Source organism: Rhinoderma darwinii, chromosome 10 (assembly GCF_050947455.1).
Source record: "Rhinoderma darwinii isolate aRhiDar2 chromosome 10, aRhiDar2.hap1, whole genome shotgun sequence".
NCBI classification, from domain to species: Eukaryota; Metazoa; Chordata; class Amphibia; order Anura; family Rhinodermatidae; genus Rhinoderma; species Rhinoderma darwinii.
Window position 1 is genome coordinate 15,833,838 of NC_134696.1, and position 23,008 is coordinate 15,856,845.

Genomic DNA, 23,008 nt, shown 5'->3' on the forward strand with positions numbered 1-23,008 from the left:
AATGCGCTCCCTGCGGGAGACAGTGTCCGGACCAGGAAGTGAGTGCCGGCGTCTCACAGGATGGAGATGCCGCCGGGTACACGCTCGTCCATGGCCGCGGCCGTCAGAGGGTAAGTCAGGACGACGGTACGTGGCCATAGACGTTACAATCGCTGTCTGAACCTAATAAATACCATCTACTAATAATGCTGGTTTCACATGTTGCAGCCACAGGGCAGTCAAAACCTGATGATTTGCGGTAGAACCGCACGTCGTTGCAGTTTTGGTCCCGTTGCACATGTTACGTGTGACCTAGCCGCTCTACATGTGGAATAACCAAACAATTTGCAAGTAAAAAATATTTATATTGAGGGAAATCTTCTCGTGTCATGGAATAATCTATAGGTGAAATGTTCTCAGAGGTGCCACTGAATGATCTATAGGTGAAATATTCTCAGCAGTGCCATTGGATAATCTTTATGTGAAATATTCTCAGCAGTGCCATGGAATAATCTATATGTGAAATATTCTCAGCAGTGCCATGGAATAATCTATAGGTGAAATATTCTCAGCAGTGCCACGTAATAATCTATATGTGAAATATTCTCTGCAGTACCACAGAATAATCTATATGTGAAATATTCTCAGCAGCGCCATGGAATAATCTATATGTGAAATATTCTTAGCAGTGCCACAGAATAATCTATATGTGAAATATTCTCCGTAGTGCCACAGAATAATCTATATGTGAAATATTCTTACTTCATGTAATGGATATTAAAGGTGCATTAATCTATGCAAGCGTCTCAGAAAATGCTTTAGCTGACAAAGTGTAAAATATGCTGTACTTCTAAATGATCATGTGTGTGAGACAGTTGAACTTCTGAATAAAGATTGGAATCTCCAGAGGAAGTTCAATGTGACGGTTACATTCTGAAGTGTAAAACATTTCATATGACAGGAAAGCCACAAATGTTTTTTAAGTTAGTCTGAATCGCAATACGTCTTGACATGTGTATATAAACCAGGGCTTATGTGATGAAGCTCAGACAAACTGCAGAGATTTTTCCATATTGTCTCCTTATCGATAAGAATAAAAGGCTGCGCTTTCCACATATTCAGATGAATCCTTGAATTTTTATTGATAAGAATGGAAAATTCTCCTAACATCTTGGTTCTTCGAGCCGGAAACCAATACCTCTGGATCCTCGTTCTCTCAAAAGACTGTATACCGTGCACGGGGAGTCATTCAATGAACTCACTAAATCTAAAGACCTCTGGCTAAATTGCCGTCAAACTGAGGCCAGTCAGACGGAAAGACAAGGTGGAGTGACGGATTCTAAAAAAACTTAGTAAGGAGAATCGAGGATTCGAGTTTTTATCTGAATAAAGGTAATATAATTTTGATTATATATGTTTTTATTATTTTTCATATTTAGAGGTTATAAGGTTATGTTATAAAAACCTAAGGTGGATCTTAGGTACTAAGACAGGGTCTTAGTTATATTGAGCACAGGTCTTAATATAAAAACCTGAGAATACGGGGTTCTCAAGGTTAGAAGTCCATAGCCTGTGTGAGAAGGGTACAGGTAATAAATAACTCCGTGCAGCACGTAAAAGATAAAGTACTTGGAGATTTAGAGGATCTCATAGATTAAGGATTATAGAGTATTAGGATTATTTGTTTTATAAAGTTTAATATTGTGATTAAAAGTATTGAATGATTGAGATAAACTAAATCCAAAGTTTAAAGAAAGATAAAGACTTTCAATCTCTGGTGTAGAGACTCTCTGATTGTCTCTGGACACCCCTGACACCAGAAGTTTTAAGGTAATCAAGTATTTCTTTGGTGAATTTGAAAGAAATGGTTGTTATAGATTAAACATATATGAGACTCCTTAACTGAGAGGATTGAATGTATGAGGGTTAAATAAATAAAACCCTGTTTGTATAAGGGAGTCCAAATAGGAATGGTCCTTTGTAAAATTGTTACAAGGACAAATTAGTAAGTAAAATACTGTTAAAACACCCAGGAACATTAAATATATGACTGATCAACATAATACTTGTGAATGTTGTTGTGTGTGTACTGTGACTTTGGTGAAAATACCTTGTGTTCAAGATATACGAGGTATACAGCAATATAGAATAAGATAGTGGGTTTTGTTATTCATATTGAATTTGTTTGTTTGTTAATCGTCAATCGTGTTTCTTGTCTATATGTGGCAAAAGTGAAAGTTGAGACAGTCTTTCACATTTCTCCATCGTGGTCACCTTGGGTGAGTGACACCACTGTCTTATGGACTGTGTTTAGGTAAGCGTCTCTAGGCGTCTAGAGTGCAGCAAGCACTACAATCCAGGGAGAATAACGTTTTGGTAAGCAGCCTTATTTATAAGGTGCAGTGATCATTGTTATTCAACATTCCCAACTGACCATCAAAATCCTACAACTTGAATGAGGTCAGATTAGAGTCAGATAATAGAACCAAGATTAAATAATAGAATAAAGGGATGCATGAACATTAGTAAGCCAAATTGTCACGTAGCACATAAGTTTGGTTGGTCTTTTATTATTTACTATATTTGTGATGATTAAGATACTTAAAAATATTATAAAAGGATGAAGGCCCACCAGATTGTTTTAAATGTCCTGTCCTGAGTATCTGTTTGGATTAATGTTGGGTATTTCTACTGAAGGTTGGAGAATAGTCAAAATAATTGATAAAGGATACGAAGTTAATCAAACAGGATTTGGTTCCATAACAAACAATCTTTCTACATTAAAAGTGTTTAGATTAAATATACATAAGACGCTTACTCTAGAAAAAAAAACTATTGGCACATTATTAACGGACCTAGAAGGAGGCAAACTATATATCCTGAAAGATGCCCCATTTAGTTGTCCATTATATAGAGAGGAACCCAAGACATATACTGAAATTGCTAAATTAGACGTCCTTTAAAAGGACACAGCTTGTAACATGGGTAATGTGTCAGGAAAAAGATTGTGATGTGGATGTTTCTGTTGCTGTCAGAAAAATGAGAGTTTAGAAGGTGATGTGAAATATATGCACAAGATTGACCCAGAGAGTATTACGAAATAATGGTTGGAAGAATCTCAGAAAAGGGAACAAGGTAGAAGGTTCTGACAAAATGTTAAAATGATCGGGAATGTCAAAAGCAGGTTGTTTATATAGTTCAAGATGAAAAACTTTCATAGAACAAAATGCTGGTTGGTTAAAAGACGATGAACTGATCGGAAAAGCAGAACTATAGAAGAGTGTGTCAATAAATGTTGATATGATTAGTATGTGCATAAAAGAATAGATTTCGATACGAGTGACTGTACTAGTGATGATAAAGAGTAATACAGATAGGAACATTAATGTTAATGTAATGGGGATTATGACGAGAAGCATGATGTAGACATATATACAGTATGTGTGTCCATGTATACAGTGTGTGTGTGTCCGTGTATACAGTGTGTGTGTCAGAGACTAGTCTGAGGAGCAAATTTAATTGTGTACTGTTTGTTGTGAGATGTTTTTCTCAATCCAGATTAAGAACTGAATTAATTGAACTTTAAATTATTTTTATTATATGTAAAAATAGTTTGTAAAAAGTACTAGAACATTAAACTGAAGTACAAGATTGTGTAAATAGTCAGGCTTTTTAACGTACCTTATCTATAAGGTTTAAATAATTAAAGTTAGCTGTGTAAAGTCAGGTTTTAGAGTCTTAATTTCTTTTCAGCATTTTGGCTTGCTGAGGCTTCTAGTTCTACAAGAAAAGGGAAGTTGTAAAAGGCATGGGGGGAAGCAGTGTGTTAGAATGCTAGAAGGAAGTAAATTGCTGATCTCCCTCTTTCCCTCAAGTGAAATCTTACAACAAGTACGGTCTGCATAAAGGACATTGCTAATTTATTAGAAAATAAATTGATAATTATGTATTTTTCTCTATCCCACTGTCTCCAGATAGTTGCCAATATTTTGCCTTCACACATAGAGGCAAACAATATGCCTGGATGGTGCTTCCGCAGGGTGCATCAAATTCCCCTGATATTTTCTCCTGTACAATAAAAGAGCTGCTGTATAAGTGGTCCCCCCAAACACTCCACCAATGGTCTATTGCAATATGTTGATGATTTGCTTTTGTGTTATCTCATCCATTTTGTAACAAGTGCAAATAAAATGTACCCAGTAACTACACATTTTCTAGGTGTCCTGTCCAGAGGGACAGAGAAGTTTTACTTATATAAAGGTGTTTGTTTGTTTGTTTGTTTGTTTGTTTGTTTGTTTGTTTGTTTGTTTGTTTGTTTGTTTGTTTGTTTGTTTGTTTGTTTGTTTGATGTACAGGACTTGTCAGTGAACTGATGGGACCCAAACCTGAGGGGTGATATAGATTGGTGATAGTATTATTTTATTAGTTGAGACCCTATTGTCTGAGGTTTATAATTGTAATGTATGTAAATATGCCACGGTATTGTGAATAACAACTTGAGGTGTCCCATTAGGACAGTAAGTGACAGTGTGACAATTATGAACAATATGTACTGTGGCAGGACAATTTTGGATTATTGCCAATATTATTACGTTTAGCAGTAAAAAAATGCTCATAATATAGAGTAAGTGACCGACAGATTGGACACTTTTACAGGTTATGTGTTTGATGTTTTGAATGCTGCCCAAGGAGGCATTTGCCAAGTAGTTGGACCAACCTGTTGCCACTGTATAGACCTTTTCGGTATTATGCAGGACAAGTATGAATGTAGAGCAAGCTAAGAAAATAAAGTCCGTTAGGGGATAATCCCTCTTTTAAGTAACTGGCCTCAAATAAACAAAAGTTGGGAAATGTGAAAGTGATTAAAATAATGTTTAAATGAATTCATTTTGTGCAGCAGCCATCTTGTCTGGAGACCCCATCTTGCTCTTATGTAGTGAATAAGAAAGACATTGTTCCTTTAAGACAAGTAAATAGATGCTGATTTTGTATGTTATTAAAGTTTGTTATCTTTGACCTTGGTTCTCATGTGAAACCCAAAGGGAAGAAATATTGCTTAGTGATTATTGATGCATTTACCAAATGGGTAGAAGTATTCCCCACAGCAAGCCCAGATGCTATCAGCATTGGTAAAGGAGATAATACCTAGGTTTGGGATACCTGAGAAAATATACAGCGACAATGGATCCCACTTTGTGAATAATGTCATATCCTTACTAGCACAGAACTTACAAATAGAATTAAAATCAGCGGGATTGGTAGAAAGGCACAATGGGATACTAAAAAACAAACTCAAGAAAACAATGGAGGAGACTCTGAAGAATTGGGTATATTGTTTAACATTAGTAGTCATAAATATGCATGTGACTCCTACAGCATCAGGTCTGACACCTTTTGAAATGCTGTATGATAGACCATTTGTAATACCACAGTTAAAACCATTCTCTAAGATGGATGAAGAGTCTGATTTTACACTTGCTGAATATATGGCAAAAATGTTAACCAACAAGGAAGTTCCTATCTCTAATTGTATTCCAGGTGACCCTGAACCTGAACCTGTGAAGCCAGGAAATTGGATCCTGATCAAAGTTATAAAAAGAAAACACTGGTATCATCCTCATTAGGAAGGAGCATATCAGGTTCTACTTACTACACCTACGGCCGTAAAGATAGTCGAACGTACCTCTTGGATACACTTATCACACTGTAAGGTAGTTATGGAATTGCCACTATCCTCCTAGGCTATAGTTACATAGTTACATAGTTACATAGTTAGTACGGCTGAAAAAAGACACATGTCCATCAAGTTCAACCAAGGGAAGGGAAAAGGGAAGGAAAAATTTCTACACATAGGAGCTAATATTTTTTTGTTCTAGGAAATTATCTAACCCTTTTTTAAAGCCATCTACTGTCCCTGCTGTGACCAGCTCCTGCGGTAGACTATTCCATAGATTCACAGTTCTCACTGTAAAGAAGCCTTGTCGCCTCTGCTGCTTGAACCTTTTTTTCTCCAGACGGAGGGAGTGCCCCCTTGTTTTTTGAGGGGGTTTTACAAGGAACAGGATTTCACCATATTTTTTGTATGTGCCATTAATATATTTATATAAGTTAATCATGTCCCCCCTTAGTCGTCTTTTTTCAAGGCTAAATAGGTTTAATTCTTTCAATCTTTCCTCATAACTTAAATTCTCCATGCCCCTAATTAGCTTCGTTGCTCTTCTTTGTATTTTTTCCAACTCCAGGGCATCCTTTCTATGAACTGGAGGCCAGAACTGGACTGCATATTCTAGATGAGGCCTCACTAATGCTTTGTAAAGTGGTAATATTACATCCCTGTCCCGCGAGTCCATGCCTCTTTTAATACACGACAATATCCTGCTGGCCTTTGAAGCAGCTGATTGACACTGCATGCTGTTATTGAGTTTATGATTTACAAGTACACCCAGATCCTTCTCAACAAGTGAATCTGCCAGTGTAGCTCCCCCTAGGACATATGATGCATGCAGGTTGTTGGTACACAGATGCATAACTTTACATTTATCTACATTAAACTTCATCTGCCAAGTGGACGCCCAAACACTTAGTTTGTTTAAATCTGACTGCAATTCATGAACATCTTCCATAGTCTGAACTATATTACATAGCTTGGTGTCATCTGCAAAAATAGAAATAGTGCTATTAATCCCATCCTCTATATCATTAATAAATAAGTTGAATAATAGTGGTCCCAGCACTGAACCCTGGGGTACACCACTTCTAACCGGGGACCATTCAGAGTAGGAATCATTGACCACAACTCTCTGGATACGGTCTTTGAGCCAATTCTCAATCCAATTACAAACTATATTTTCTAAACCTATAGTCCTTAATTTACCCATTAGGCGTCTATGGGGGACAGTGTCAAATGCCTTTGCAAAGTCCAAAAACACTAAATCCACAGCGGCCCCTCTGTCTAGGCTTCTGCTTACCTCTTCATAAAAACAGATTAGGTTAGTTTGACAACTTCTGTCCTTAGTAAAACCGTGCTGGCTGTCACTTATAATGCTATTTATTGTCACATAATCCTGTATATAGTCCCTCAATAGCCCCTCAAACATTTTCCCCACGATGGATGTTAAGCTTACTGGTCTATAATTACCTGGGGAAGACCTAGAGCCCTTTTTGAAAATAGGCACCACATTTGCCCTGCGCCAGTCCCTTGGCACTATACCAGTCACTAGAGATTCTCTGAATATTATGAAAAGGGGGACAGAAATAACTGAACTAAGCTCTTTAAGAATTCTAGGGTGTAACCCATCTGGTCCCGGGGCCTTGTGCACATTTATTTTATTTAATATAGCTTGGACCATCTCTACATTCATCCAGTTCAGTATATCAACTGATATATTAACAGCACTGGCACCGGCTACATCAGCTGCTCCTTCTTCAGTTGTATATACAAAGCTAAAGAACCCATTTAGTAACTCTGCCTTCTCTTGATCCCCTGTGATCAACTCCCCATTACCATTATCTAAGGGTCCTACATGTTCAGACCTGGGCTTTTTTGCATTTATATGCTTGAAGAATTTTTTAGGATTTGTTTTACTATCCTTGGCCACCTGCCTTTCATTTTGTATTTTTGCTAATTGTATTACATTTTTACAGATTTTATTAAGCTCTTTATATTTTACAAAGGCTACAGCTGTACCCTCAGATTTGTATTTTTAAATGCCCTTTTTTTGTCATGTATTGCCCCTTTCACAGAAGGTGTAAGCCATGTGGGGTTTAATTTGAGTCGTTTATACTTGTTACCTATAGGAATACATTTTGCACTATAATAACTCAAAGTAGATTTGAAAATCTCCCATTTATCATTTGTTCCATTATTTGACATTAGTTCTTCCCAGTCTATATCCTGAATTGCTGCCCTCATCCTGGGAAAATTGGCTTTCTTAAAATTAAATGTTTTTGCCCTCCCAGCCTGCGTTTGTTTTTTACAGTATAGGTAAAATGTAACTATATTATGATCACTGTTACCGAGGTTTTCACGAACATTGACATTCCCAACAAGATCTGCATTATTAGAAATGACCAGATCCAACAGAGCTTCACCTCTAGTCGGGTCTTCCACAAACTGGCCCATAAAATTTTCCTGCAACAGGTTGAGGAAATGTCTCCCCTTTGCAGTTGAAGCCGAACCATGACACCAATTAATATCCCGGAAATTAAAATCTCCCATTATCACTACAGTACCCGCCTGTGCAGCCCGCTCCATCTGTTTATATATCTGACCCTCCATCTCCTCAGTTATATTGGGGGGTCTATAGATTACAGCAAAAGTAATTTTTTCAGTGTTTACCTCCCTTTCTAGTTCCACCCACAAGGTTTCAACCTCCTCACAGTATTCACCCACTATTGTCTCTTTCACACTCGCCTTCATATCACTTCTCACATACAGACATACACCACCACCTTTCCTATTTGTCCTGTCTTTCCGAAAAAGTGTAAAACCCTGTAGATTTACAGCCCAGTCATGTGAAGAGTCCAGCCATGTTTCAGCAACACCAACTATATCTATATTTTCTTCCAGTATCAAGGCCTCCAGCTCCCCCATTTTGCTTGCTAGACTTCTGCCATTTGTGAACATACACTTTAACTTGCCTGTCAGTTTTTCACTCAGAAATGTGATTTGACATTAATCGGGCCTTTTTATTTACACTGATGTTTTGTAACGAAAGGATCTCCTTATCTTGTTGTCTAGTCCTCTCCCCACATTCTGTTTCTCCCCCCACCAATATAGTCTGACCCCTCTCTAACCTGGCTACCCCTTTTTTTTCTACATTGACCTCCCTCCTCAGCCCTAGTTTAAATACTCCGCCACCCCAGCTAGAATTCTCTCCCCCAGCACAGCGGACCCCCTTCCATTTAGGTGCAAATCATCTGCAGAATACAGTTTGTACCCCAATGAAAAGTCAGCCCAGTGCTCTAGGAACCCAAAAGACCTAAAAGACTGATTACAAAGGGTGGTCATTTGTTAGAAGTGACTGGTCTCAAACTTCAGCGAAGAAAACATCCAGAGCCTGGGGGGAGACAGGGCAAAATGTTATTAGTTATTCTAGGTATCCTATGGGGTCCAAGGTGTGTCAAACTAAGGTATGGGATCCCTGGGAAAAAGGGTCAGGGTATGATTCCCTAAAGACTTAGTTTGGAGGGTTAAATATTTTAATTTCACTGAAGATGAGACTGCAACATATGAAATAGATTTCTGCACTGTGGTTAGAGATCAATGCACAGATAGAAACACAGCTCACCAACTAGCATATTCAGATAAGTACATTTGTACTCTCTATGTAAATACCCTAGGGAAAAGGATAAGGGACTATATGCTATAAGAACTGATGTTTCAGGTACTAACCCTATAGGGCATTTCTTTATTGCAGTTAAGTAAAAGGATGCAACTGAAAGTACTTTAGCCCCGAAGATAGACCTACCCTCTATAGTCTATTTGGCCAACTTCACTTATGAAGATAAATTGGCATTAGAAACAGGTTACAGTGATAAAAATGAATGGTTAGCCTGGATAAGATACACTGCAATAATAACTGTATCACTTGCGCAAAAGCCAGGCCACATCAGGCTACTATACCTTTCAGGCTATCAGATAGGGAGAACCCACAAGGTCTGCAATGCATGTTATCTTTGTATAATGCATCATATAATCCAGGTGATACATTATGTAAGACATTCTCCTTATTGTACCCACCTGTGGGGAGAGATGAAATCCTTCCCTTAGTAGTTGCTTACCCAGGCAACTACACCTGCTTTCTGTGGAATGGGCAAGGTAAGAAAGTAGGGAACCTCACTGAAGAGTTTTGTGAAACCACCATAGATATTGGTACCGAAAATGGTAATTACCGTATTTTCCGGACTATAAGGCGCACCGGATTATAAGGCGCACTTTCTATGAGCGCCTTGTAAGCAATCATGTTTCATATATAAGGCGCACTGGATTATAAGGCGCAGCACATTACCGTTAAATAAACCATTGCTCAGACTGCAAGTCAAAATTTATTACACTTTTTAACAATAACTTGCAACTGGTTCAGCTGTAATTGCAAATCAAAACGTTAAGGGTATGTGCACACACACTAATTACGTCCGTAATTGACGGACGTATTTCGGCCGCAAGTCCCGGACCGAACAGTGCAAGGAGCCGGGCTCCTAGCATCATACTTATGTACGACGCTAGGAGTCCCTGCCTCGCTGCAGGACAACTGTCCCGTACTGTAAACATGATTATACTACGGGACAGTTGTCCTGCAGCAAGGCAGGGACTCCTAGCGTCGTACATAAGTATGATGCTAGGAGCCCGGCTCCTTGCACTGTGTTCGGTCCGGGACTTGCGGCCGAAATACGTCCGTCAATTACGGACGTAATTAGTGTGTGTGCACATACCCTTACCGTACTTTTTCAGTTCATTCCTCCACCAGAAATCCATCAAATCCGTCATCTTCAGTGTCGGAGTTGAACAGTTGGGCGATTTCGGCATCAAGCATGGGGTCCTCCTCTTCATTATCCGAGTCGGTTTCGTTGCTGCTGCTAGGCTCTTCAGTGGTGATTCCAGCCTTCCTGAAAGCTCGGATGACACTGGAGACTGATACATTCTTCCAGGCATCCACGATCCACTGGCACATAGTGGCATAACTCGCACGGCGTTGCCTCCCTGTTTTGGTGAATGTGTGGTCACCTTCTGTCATCCAATGCTCCCATGCAGCTCGCAATTTAACTTTAAATGACCTGTTGATGCTGATATCTAGCGGCTGGAGCTCTTTGGTTAATCCACCAGGGATGACAGCAAGCTCCGAATTAGTTTTCTTCACTTGGGCTTTGACAGTATCGGTCAAGTGGGCGCGCATCGAGTCACAGACCAATAGGGATGGGGATTTGTGAAAAAAGCCACCCGGTCTCTTGACGTAGACCTCCCTCAGCCACTCACTCATCTTCTCCTCATCCATCCAGCCCTTTGGGTTAGCCTTAATGATGACACCAGCAGGAAAATTTTCTTTAGGCAAAGTCTTCCTCTTGAAAATTACCATGGGTGGTAGTTTCTGGCCATTAGCCTGACAAGCGAGAACTACAGTGAAAGATGACTTCTCATTTCCTGTGGTACGTATAGATATCGTACTGGTCCCTGTTTTCTCAACAGTACGGTTTACGGGGATATCGAAAGTGAGGGGAACCTCATCCATGTTAATAATGTGTTCTGGCTGGATATTCTTTTCATTTATCTTGGTTATGCAGTAGGTGCGGAAAATGGCCAGCTTCTCTTCATAATCCTTTGGTAATTGCTGGCACACAGTAGTTCTGGTGCGAATGGAGAGATGACGCCTTTGCATGAAACGAAAGCACCATGAAGGACCTCCTCGAAAGTCCTTGATCTCCATGTCACGTGCTAAAGCAGTGGCTTTGAGTCTAATAGAGACAGTGGAGACGCTTCTACATGCGTTTCTCTGTTCCATAACCCACTGTTCTATTTTGTCCTCCAACTGTGGCCACCTTGCTTTGTTTCCTCGGAAACTCAGTTTGGTCTTCTTTACTTGGCGGAGGTCATCTTCTTGTTTTCTCCACTTACGCACCATGGATTCATTAATGTTGAATTCTCTTGCAGCTGCCCTATTTCCATGCTCTACTGCATAACTTATAGCTTTAAGCTTGAAACCTGCATCATAAGCATGTCTCTTAACAGGAGGCATTTTTTGGGGTAGTGGGTATAGTTAACGCTAAAGCAAAGATATATTGCAAGGATCCTACAGAGCTGTAAGTATCACTCAGTGTGGCTCCTGATTACGGTGGCCGTAATGCTCAATCCATTTATGGATACTGTAAAAACCCAAGTGAAGAATAAATTCATAGGCGCACGGGGGGGAGGAGCATGGTGTGTGCTGTGGTATGCCGCCGCCGACCCCTGCCGCCCACGATAGAGGTAAAGGATCCTGTATGAACCCCTCTCTTTACTGTCGGGTTCATATATAAGGCGCACCGGATTATAAGGCGCACTTTCTATTTCTGAGAAATTCTCAACATTTTATGTGCGCCTTATAGTCCGGAAAATACGGTACTCCTCTAATTGGTTTACCAACTGGACAAGGGCAAGGACTGATCTCTGATGGCTATGTGGAGACAGGAAGCTGAGACCTAGGCCACTTGCGAAGTGGCAGGGAAGCTGTACTGAACTGTACCGCAAGAGCCTCTCGGTCCCTCCCGGCACCCCATCCCTCGACCGGTTCCTTTGTTCCCGGCGTGACTGAGCTTCTCCACGGCCTTCCTCCACTTCCGGTGTGGGCCGCAGTCGGACCCCGCCAGCACGTGAGTTCTCACCTGTCTCCAGCTCCTCTGTCCCGGTGAATCTCGGCAGAAGCACGATAGGGCCATTGAGGCTGTTTCAGAGGAGGTACGCTTATTGGCGGCACGGGTGGACACTTTGGAACGCCAGAACTCTGTCCACACCTTGGACATCTCGGTTCTTTCTCAGACCATGGAAACCAAATCTACCCTAATGCGGGATTTTTCATTACACCTGGATGATGTGGAAAATCGGGGGAGGCGGAACAATCTGGAATTGAGAGGCATCCCAGAATCTGTGCCCCCGGAGGGGTTATATGATGTGGTTACTCATATCCTCAATAAGCTCCTGGACAGACCGCGTGATATGGCCATTGAGATGGACAGGGTGCATAGATTGGCGGGCCCTCGGGCCAGGGAAAGTAATCGTCTGTGGGATGTCATATGCAGAGTGCACTTTTACAAGCATAAGGAGGATATTGCACGGAGGGCATGGGAGAAGGGGGCCATTCCCTTCAATGGCTCGGAAGTTACTGTCTTGCCGGATGTCTCCAGATTGACTCTCCACATGTGCAGGGTTGTCCGCCCCCTGCTGGAGGCAACTAAACAGGCAGGTGCTACCTATCGCTGGGGCCATCCCTTCCACATCATACTTCGCCATCAGGGGCACTCGTTTGCTGTCCGCTCCCCGGATGATCTGGAAGAAGTCTTCCGTTTTCTGGAGCTCTCACCAGTGCGGCTCCCAGAATGGACAGAGCCCCCCATCACTCTTTCCCAGAGGCGGCTCCTATCTGGATCCTGCGCGCCTGAATCCGCCTCGTTCCAGAGACGGGTCTGTCGGGCTGAGGTCACGTGGACGGCATTCCCCTCGCAGAGACGGTCCTCCCTGATTTTGACAGCCTAGTTTTCTTCCCACCGCCTTGATTGTGGTTTGCATATTTTCTGTGTTTTAATTTTTCCTTTGCAGCGTTCTTCCTGAGAGGCAGCTGTCGGAACTGGTGGTGACCGTGCACGGGACATTATGTTCAGTATGTTGGGTCTGGGGTTATTGTTTCGGGGGATGTACATCTGTATAGTTGTCAGGGGCCGGGAGGTCAATACTGTCCACAATAGTTTGTCGGTTGGGTCCGGGATTCCGTCTAGCTCATTTTGATCTTATTAATTTAATTTGTATTTCCTTGAGGGATTGCTTCTTTTGCACCGCTGTCATTCTTCGTTCCCCATTAGGGTTCCGTGCTGTTGTGTCGTGGTCAGAGGGTATTTCCTTCCTGAGGACAACATAACACGCGACGAGTTGGTAAGGGATTTTGAACTCCGCTTCTAGTAGGGCAGTATTTTTCAAATTTCTGTATACTTTTGTCCTGTCTAAGGGGGTCTTTCTCTTTCTCTCCCCCCTTGCCTTCTCTTCTCTGTTTTTCCTTTCAGAGCCTCTACTCCTCTCCCTCGGCCAGGGTTAAGGTCAATGGTACTTTTTCGTCTCCGCTCTCTATCTCTAACGGCACGAGGCAAGGTTGTCCCTTGTCTCCCTTAATTTTCATTTTGTGCCTGGAGCCCTTCCTGTGTCAGGTTCGCTCCAACTCGGACATAGCGGGTGTATCGCTGGAAGGACAGTCCCATATAGAATCGGATACATGTATCTAAGCCTATCATGTGTGATACTGTCTGTTGGGGCCATGTATCTAAGCCTATCATGTGTGATACTGTCTGCTGGGCCATGTATCTAAGCCTATCATGTGCAATACTGTCTGCTGGGGCCCTGTATCTAAGCCTATCATGTGTGATACTGTCTGCTGGGGCCCTGTATCTAAGCCTATCATGTGTGATACTGTCTGCTGGGCCATGTATCTAAGCCTATCATGTGTGATACTGTCTGCTGGGGCCATGTATCTAAGCCTATCATGTGAGATACTGTCTGCTGGGCCATGTATCTAAGCCTATCATGTGCAATACTGTCTGCTGGGGCCCTGTATCTAAGCCTATCATGTGTGATACTGTCTGCTGGGGCCCTGTATCTAAGCCTATCATGTGTGATACTGTCTGCTGGGCCATGTATCTAAGCCTATCATGTGTGATACTGTCTGCTGGGGCCATGTATCTAAGCTTATCATGTGTGATACTGTCTGCTGGGGCCATGTATCTAAGCCTATCATGTGTGATACTGTCTGCTGAGACAATGCATCCAATTCTATCCAGCACCTATAGAAGCCTTAGTCTTATAGATATGCGATCTCCGATATGTATGTAAAAATGTATTTATTTTTCGGGGGGGGTAAATATATGTCCCGGGGCTTGTACCCCTGATCTTTTAAGACCCTGGCAACGCCCCTGGCTTCAGGATGTCGGAGTGGCGCGTCATTATGGTAAGTATACATTTTTTTCTGTTGCATCATTTCCACAGCAACATTCCGGGCAGAAAACTGCACCACAATTTGTGTGCTTTTACACAGCATATCCGCCCTGTGTGAACTTACCCTTTGAAGCTGCAGACTTTGACACATTGCAGTTTTTTTATATATCAGTCAATGCAACTCATCATTCTTCCACTAGAGGGAGCTCCTTGCATTATTGTTCAAGCTGCGCCCAGGATTGCACTGAGTTACATTAATCTCCAATACTTTCAGGTTACTCTGTGTATTTAATTATACCACGGGCTAATGCCTAAAAAAAATTGGCGCTGCAAACCGACTTGGAAAATGATACAACAAATAATTTTTCATCACTTTTCCTGTTTTATAATTACTGTTAGAACAAAACTTGCAGAACTTTAGAACTTTTTAGAAACTTGTTTTCAGAACTAATGTAGAAATATGGCCACTAGGTGGCACACTATCTGTATGATAGTTAGAACAGGCAGTATTCTTGCCTTACAACCATTGTGACTTTACTGATTTGTGTAGAAATATGGAGAACAGTAAATTTGGGGCAGTAAATATTAAAAAAAACACATGGCCACGTTGGCAATTTTTGTAAACATTCTGTTCAGCCGCTCCTTCGTTATATCTGTTTCTGGAAAAGGGGGTGGCAGCCTTTACAGGGGTTGTCACCCAGATTTCCCAGACTCCTAAAGCCTAGAAATTTAGGGTTATATTTCCAAAACACATATCACGGCATAACTAGGAAAAATTTGCTTTCCAGGTCTCTAGGAAAGCTGGGTGACTACCCCTGTGGGAGCTGTAATGGCAGAGATAATGATTGTCACCCAGCTTTCCCAGGACCAGATAAAACTATTGACAGATATGAGGCGAGTCAATGACTTTTATTTGGGATTTTTTTCTTTTTATTTGAGGAGGATTTGCTCCTTTGACAGCTCTAGTCCATGTGTCTCAGAATTATATATTGCCCCTCTGACAGCTCTGCCTGTCCAGTATGTATACAGCCACTCAGTGTCACACCCGATCTGCAGATCTATATCTGTGAACATTTCTCGGATTGTGCAGGCAGCACCCGGCGCACCCATCATCCTCAGCCACAGACGAGGTCAGGGATAATTATAGGGTGAGAACAGAGAGGTGATCCCATCATGCGGATATCAATACTCTCATCATACGCACTGCAGACTACACACAGGGGTGGATTATATTATAGGTGCGGCCCTGACAGGACAAAATCTGCCCCGTGTAATCCCGATAAGAAATAATCTGATCTTAATTTGGGTTCTGTACAAAGACTTCAGTTCATGCAACGAGCCCAGACATTCAGACATTGGTGGTGGTACAACGACCAGTCAATCATTTATGGACTATTCTATGGAGAGTGGATGTCTATGGTTGGAATACCCCTTTAACAGAGGGAATATCTGCATATTTCTGTTTACAAGGACACTGTTGTGTGGGCACTGTGGCTGTCACTGTTAGGGTATGTTCACACGGCCTATTTACGGACGTAATTCGGGCGTTTTTGCCCCGAATTACGTCTGAAAATAGCGCCTCAATAGCGTTGACAAACATCTGCCCATTGAAAGCAATGGGCAGACGTTTGTCTGTTCACACGAGGCGTATATTTACGCGCCGCTGTCAAAAGACGGCGCGTAAATAGACGCCCGCGTCAAAGAAGTGACCTGTCACTTCTTTGGCCGCAATTGGAGCCGTTATTCATTGACTCCAATGAATAGCAGCGCTGATTACGTCCGTAATGGACGCGGCGTTCAAGCGCCTGCACATGCCGGTACGGCTGAAATTACGGGGATGTTTTCAGGCTGAAACATCCTCGTAATTTCAGCCGTTACGGACGCCCTCGTGTGAACATACCCTTATGAGAACCTCTGGCTGTCACTATTATGGGGTACGGTGGCTGTCGCTGTTATGAGAACCTCTGGCTGTCACTATTATGGGGTATGGTGGCTGTTGCTGTTATGTGGGCACTGTGGCTGTCACTATTATGGGGTACGGTGGCTGTAACAATTATGGGGTACGGTGGCTGTAACAATTATGGGGTACGGTGGCTGTCGCTGTTATGGGGACCTCTGGCTGTCACTATTATGGGGTATGATGGCTGTCACTATTATCGGGACCTCTGGCTGTCACTATTATGGGGTACGGTGGCTGTCGCTGTTATGGGGACCTCCAGCTCTCACTATTATGGGGTACGGTGGCTGTAACAATTATGGGGTACGGTGGCTGTCGCTGTTATGGGGACCTCTGGCTGTCACTATTATGGGGTACGGTGGCTGTCGCTGTTATGGGGACCTCCAGCTGTCACTATTATGGGGTACGGTGGCTGTCACTATTATGGGGTACGGTGGCTGTCACTATTATGGGGTACGGTGGCTGTAGCTGTTACATTCAAACATCCCAAATTGTGGGACAAATCCCTTCTAGGAACGTCCGAGAACTACACAGAAACGCCTACTTTGAAGTGAATTAGCACGCATTTTGCCTGCATTGTTGTCGGGTTAGCGGGGTACACCCCACAAAATTGGGACTGCTGGCAACCATACTGTTATGGAGACACTGTAGTTGTGGCTGTTATGGAGACACTGTGGTTGTGGCTGTTATGGAGACACTGTGGTTGTGGCTGTTATGGAGACACTGTGGCTGTGGCTGTTATGGAGACACTGTGGTTGTTGTTATGGAGACCCTGTGGTTGTTACTGTTATGGAGACACTGTGGTTGTTACTTTTCTAGGGGCACAGGTTCTCACTACCCATGATAAAGTGGGAAAGGGATACGTTTTGGTCTTCCCAGCGTGACATGGCTGATAACAGAGAACACTAGACTGTATATAACTGCACAGCAGGTGGAGACAGGAGAGATCTTGGTGTTTGTCCCTTTCCCCATCTTAGTGCTAAAAATACCAGAGTTTACACAAGTGTTGAGATGTAAGAAAACCTCCACAATGAGATCACGGATTTCCATAAATTTCCTTTGAGAATCGGGGATGTTTCGGTCGTATATCCGTCGTTACATCTGATAATTAGGATGAGTTCATGCGTTTCCCACACTTCAGCCTCATCGATATATTTAGATCATTGTACATTTTTGGCACAGAGATCGTTACACCCAGAATAATAATTACTTCAGAAGAATAAATCTGACGACATTCACAAATGCAGAAGTAAAACTCCCAGTATGGAGTACGATCCTCAGCATTTATTATAAAATAAGAAAATCCCCAGCAAGAAAAGTCCTTGAGTTCTCCTCTTCTGTCAAGGTGTTAACATGGATTTTCAGGCTCCTCCCCTTTATTGAGGCCCCTCCCCTCTGTATATCTGCACAGTTACTTGATATTCTCCTTTCTCTCACTGGTGGTGGTTTCTTGTAGTTTATAATCATTCTGTCATTGCTGTAATAGAACATAGTTGGCCGTTCACTGACTCCCTTACCGAGCTTGTGTTTATACACAGCATTTGAGCAAGCAGAGCTGCAGTGTAAAGCATGGGGCGTCCAGAGGCAAGAGGTGAATTTCAGACTACCTTAGACTCCCAATGAACAACGTAGCTGATTTTAGCTCATGACGTAGATTTTACAAACTGAACGTAAATGTTTGTCCTCGAATACCATTTGGTTTTTTAATCTGAATAGGTTCAAAATTCTGCGCTGATGAATTTCTTAATATATCTTTATAGCGATCAGAGCTTTGTTTTTCTGATACAGAGCTCCAAAACCCCTGCATAGCCATAGGATGAAATAATAAAGTTCTGACTTCCTGAAGTCACCACTAGGGGGAGCTTAGGAGAATACTTTGTTATTATTGAGTTCAATGTATAACCAGTATGCAGTCAGCTCCTAAGCTCCCCCTAGTGGTGACTGCAGGAAGTTAGAACTTTATTATTTATGAACTTTATCACTGATGAATGAGACAGAAAGTGGAGAAATCTAGAAGATAAACCTGAGGACAAGGGCTGATGTGTTATTAGGATATTATGTATACAGGGCTGTAGATATCACTGAGGGAGCCCATGCAACTGCAATGTAACTAATGGAGACGGGTGGCCCTAGATTAGTTTGGCCCCATACCACTTAGGGGCTCTTGTGAACCTATATTTTCCTCAATGGATTAATTGCTAAAAATCAGCAGCGCATTGCAATGTGGGTGAAATTTCAACAAATCCTGTCCCCACACTGCGGAAAAAAGCAGCCGAAAAAACGCACATAAATTGACCTGCGGTGCGGTTTCTTCAACCACAGCATGTCAATTACTGCTGCGGAAACGCAGTTCTTCTGTTGCGGGTTGAATTTAATGGGGTGTTTAAACCCGCAACAAAGTGGTGTGTGTGTGTTGCGAAATTTGCGGTGGAATTACAGGGATTCCGCCGCAAAAATCGCCAGTGAGAAAAAAATTAATAATGTTATACTTACCCCGAGTTCCCTGCTTCTTCTCCAGTCCTCCTGGGATGACGTTTTATCCCATGTGACTGCTGCAGCCAATCACGGGCTTCAGCGGTCACATGACCTGCAACGTAAACTCCTGCAAGAATGCCGGACTACGCACAGAGAAGAGGGAGGGGGTAAGTATGAACATTTGTTTTTATATTTCCGCCGCTGCTTTACGCAATGGAAATTCTGCTGTGTGCAGTCCTACCCTAAAGGTACCATTACATTAGTATATAAGAGATGAGGATCACACATATGACATTTCGTACAAAGGGTCAGAAGGCAAACAAGTGTTGGACCATTCATGAAGCGTAGTTGTGGCTGGAACCATAATTGGGGCTCCCCCTAATTTGACATCTCAGTACCAAGAAATAATAATCCTGGACGCTACTGTTCTGTTCTAGAGAACACACTCCCCATGACTGGTTATGTCACATTCCCCAGGCTTTGTAATTTGGGCAATGACTTAACCATATGTCTTAAATTATTCATGAAGGACCTGTCATCCCTTCTCTTCACGCGTATTAATTAGGAGTAGGACGAGTAGATATATAAGAGGCAGGAGCCGGGACGTCCTTCAGAAGTGAGCAGCCAGAGAGCAGACACTGACAGCCGGACATACTGCCACCAGCTCAACCCAAGGCAAGAACCTCCAGGGAAATAAGATGTATCCTAACAGGCAACTCCGATACTCATACAACCCTTATAGGAATCCTACGCTGGTACCAGAACAAGACATTGACCTCCTGGCCAGACAGCTGGATCAAGACATGATGAACATGAGGACTGAGCTAGAGAGGAGGATGGACCATCTCCACCAGGTCCCCCAGGCATTGCCACCGGCGGACGTGGACATGAGAAGAACTCCAACCTGGAACAGATACTCTGTAGCCGCTGTGTCCAACCCTCATTCATTGATGGCCCAACCTAGAAAGGAGAAGTTTGAGCTCACCTTGGACGTGAGTCCTTTTTCTCCTGAAGAGCTTACAGTAAAGACGGAAGGCAAGAAAGTGGTCGTGACCGGAAGACGTGACAAGAAGACGGAGACCGAGAATGGCGGCTGCCATCATGAAATCCGGGATTTCCATAGAGAAGCCGAGCTCCCGGAGGACGTGAATCCTGAGGACGTCCTGTGCTCCTTGTCCAACGATGGGCAACTCTACATTCAGACTCAATGCTTGGCGCTGCCAACTCCACACGAGAGAAATGTTCCCATACAAGTGGGCCGGGCCTCACGTCGATATTAAGGTCTCACATGGAATATCACCGCATTTAGGGTCACCCATGTATATCACACCAAAAAGTTCAATTTTGCCTAGTGCAAAGGACTCGCATTTCGACTAGACTATCTGATCTCCTCCCCTACACATGAGCACAGCCAAACTATACAGGTATGAGGGACATGATCGGGAGAATAATTCATGACATGTCCACCAGGGGTGCCCAAAGAGAAGAGTGGACTCCAGAGCAAAAATCACAATTGAGCCCCCTACACTACAGTTTCCATTGCAACACGCCATCCCAGGACTGGCGGAACTGGCACTTGTAGACCACCTTTTAGGTTTAAAGGTTGTTTCCCCATATTGGTTTGCTGATGGTGGATAGAGGGAGCCCTGTGCCGGTCCACACAACCCATAACAAATGGGTCGTCCCTTTCTTACGGGCCGTATAGCACCTGTATGGGCTGCCTCTATAATCTGCATGGGCTGTTCATTTTAATCCGCATAAAACCATCATGTGCCCCCTAGATTTGACAAACCAATTTTTTGGGGAAAATTGAATTTATGATGATTTCCATAATGAGCTGCTTTACATGTAATATGCTGTGTACATGAAACGAGGGGTTTAATCTTCATGGTTCTTGTATGTCATCCTTACAGTCAGAGTATTGATTGTTCTTTGGTTTATGTACTTGGATGTGTCTCTTAAATTGGTGATAATCAGTTTATATTAATGTCGGCACTGCAGTTATTGACACAAAAAATATATTAAAAAAACAGCGTAATCAAAAAAGTTGCTTATTTTTTTATCTAATACCAAATTTAGTCAATAGAGGGCGATAGTAGCATGCTATAAAACCTGTAGCTCTCCTGCTGTCGCCAAACTTCAACTTATAGCATGATGGAAGTTGTAGTTCTGTAACAGCTGGAGATCACTCTCTATAAATGAAAGAAAAACTCGAGCAGGAAGACAAAAAGTTTATGCTGCCGGCCCCTCCACAACCACATTGCCAAGAAATAAAGACCCAAATAAAATATTTACAATGGGAAACTCTTATATAAGTCAGTTGAGATGTGACTTGGATCCTCAATGCCCTTATGACAAGGCTGGCAGATCACAGACAGAATGTGTTGTCATAGGGACAAAGGAGGAGAGGATCTCAAGCTATGCCGATGTCGCCAGCTAAGGAAACCATAAAAAAAACGTGGTACACGATACTTCGAAATAAGCCCTATGAGAGGAAGAAACAACAGGGCAAAATGTAAACCTTACAAAACTTACCTGGGGGTCCTGAATCCTTATGAGCAGTCTCTTTCTCTTGAATACCCCGTTATTTGTCCTCCAGACTTCTTCTATCATCAGTTTTTGGAATAGGAAGTGACCATTGTCAGCCATATTAGCTTCCATGAGGCAGATATTGCTGTCTCTTGGTCACCGAGAGTGTCCTACCCCTTACTCTTTCAGTTATCCCTGGCAGTCAATCACAGTGAGAGAACCCTCACCCTCCAATTCCTCTCACTGTGTAGAGACATGTTAAAGTGTCTCTGCCTGTAGAGTGTAAAACGTGATCTGGTATCAGTGACCAAATGACCAAAAGTTTGCATTCCCTAAGAGATGTCTGACAGATCAGAGCCTTCACGCCCATGTATGACTTATAAGGCTACAAGGGTTTGTAGTTTTTCTTACAGAACAAATGATGGGAAGTGAAGCAATGGTGACATTAGTAAGGGAGGAAGTAGCTAACTCCTCCTCTAACTTTGTTTTCCATAGAAATCAATATAAATGCACACCTCCGGACATTTGTATCTCCATTTGCATGACATTTTAATCCTTATCACTGACCCACCAAGGAGTGCCTTCAAAAACTCCCAAAAACTTTGGCGCACATTCACACAAGCTCCACCCCCTTTGAGGTGCATTGGGAGGTATGTAACTGTCTCAGCCATTACTGAAAGGAAAGACATGGGACTTTTAACAAACACACGTAGCAGTTTTATTGTCCACCCTGAGAAACCGAGCAGAACAGTCTGTTCACGGATCTTGGGAAATACACTTTCATGAAGTTAATTGGTGATATTAATAGCCGCGGCTCACGGAATGCTACTGATTTATTAAGTCCACTCCACCTGCGCCTCTCTCAATCCCGGTCTTTATTTACTGTTTAATGGAGCACATGTTACCACCCAGCCAGAAATGTCCTCACAGGTCAATGAACTTCAAAGGTTTTCCAAAAAGTGCTGACGTTGAGCTTAGAAAAAATTTTTTTTTCACAATGATGTAGCAGAGTCTAAATCAGCGGATCCTCCAAGACCTTCTACCAGGTTGTGTGGTTGACACTATCCTTTGCTAATACAACAGGTTGGCACTATGTCTTGACAGAGGGCGATCTACCATGAAGCTCGGCTGGCATTATAGTCTACAGTCAGGTCAAAAATTTTTCGTCTACTGCAACTTTGCCCATTTCTTCCTGTTAGAAAATCAGCCGACGCCAGCTGAAAACTTTGTCTGGAGCCTTTATTTAACTCTTTAGGGCATGATCATTTTTGCACTTTCCAAACTTTTTTTTTTACCCCTCGTTTCCCATAGAACAATTCCACCGGTGCTGCACGACTCAATGACATTCTATAGACTAATGCACGTGTCACGTGACTAAATTCGCCATCACGCCCCAGTCT

At 42.5% G+C, this 23,008-nt stretch overlaps 1 protein-coding gene across 1 annotated transcript; it reads left to right on the plus strand.

Moving 5' to 3' along the window:
- The first annotated feature begins 19,777 nt into the window (after nucleotides 1-19,777).
- LOC142662377 (heat shock protein 30C-like) lies at nucleotides 19,778-20,359 on the plus strand. Its single transcript, XM_075840603.1, has one exon. The coding sequence runs from the start codon at nucleotides 19,778-19,780 to the stop codon at nucleotides 20,357-20,359; it is 582 nt and encodes a 193-aa protein (XP_075696718.1).
- Nucleotides 20,360-23,008: the final 2,649 nt, after the last annotated feature.

Coding starts and splice junctions, on each gene's coding strand:
- LOC142662377 (XM_075840603.1), top strand. CDS start 19,778: ATGTATCCTAACAGGCAACTCCGATACTCATACAACCCTTATAGGAAT.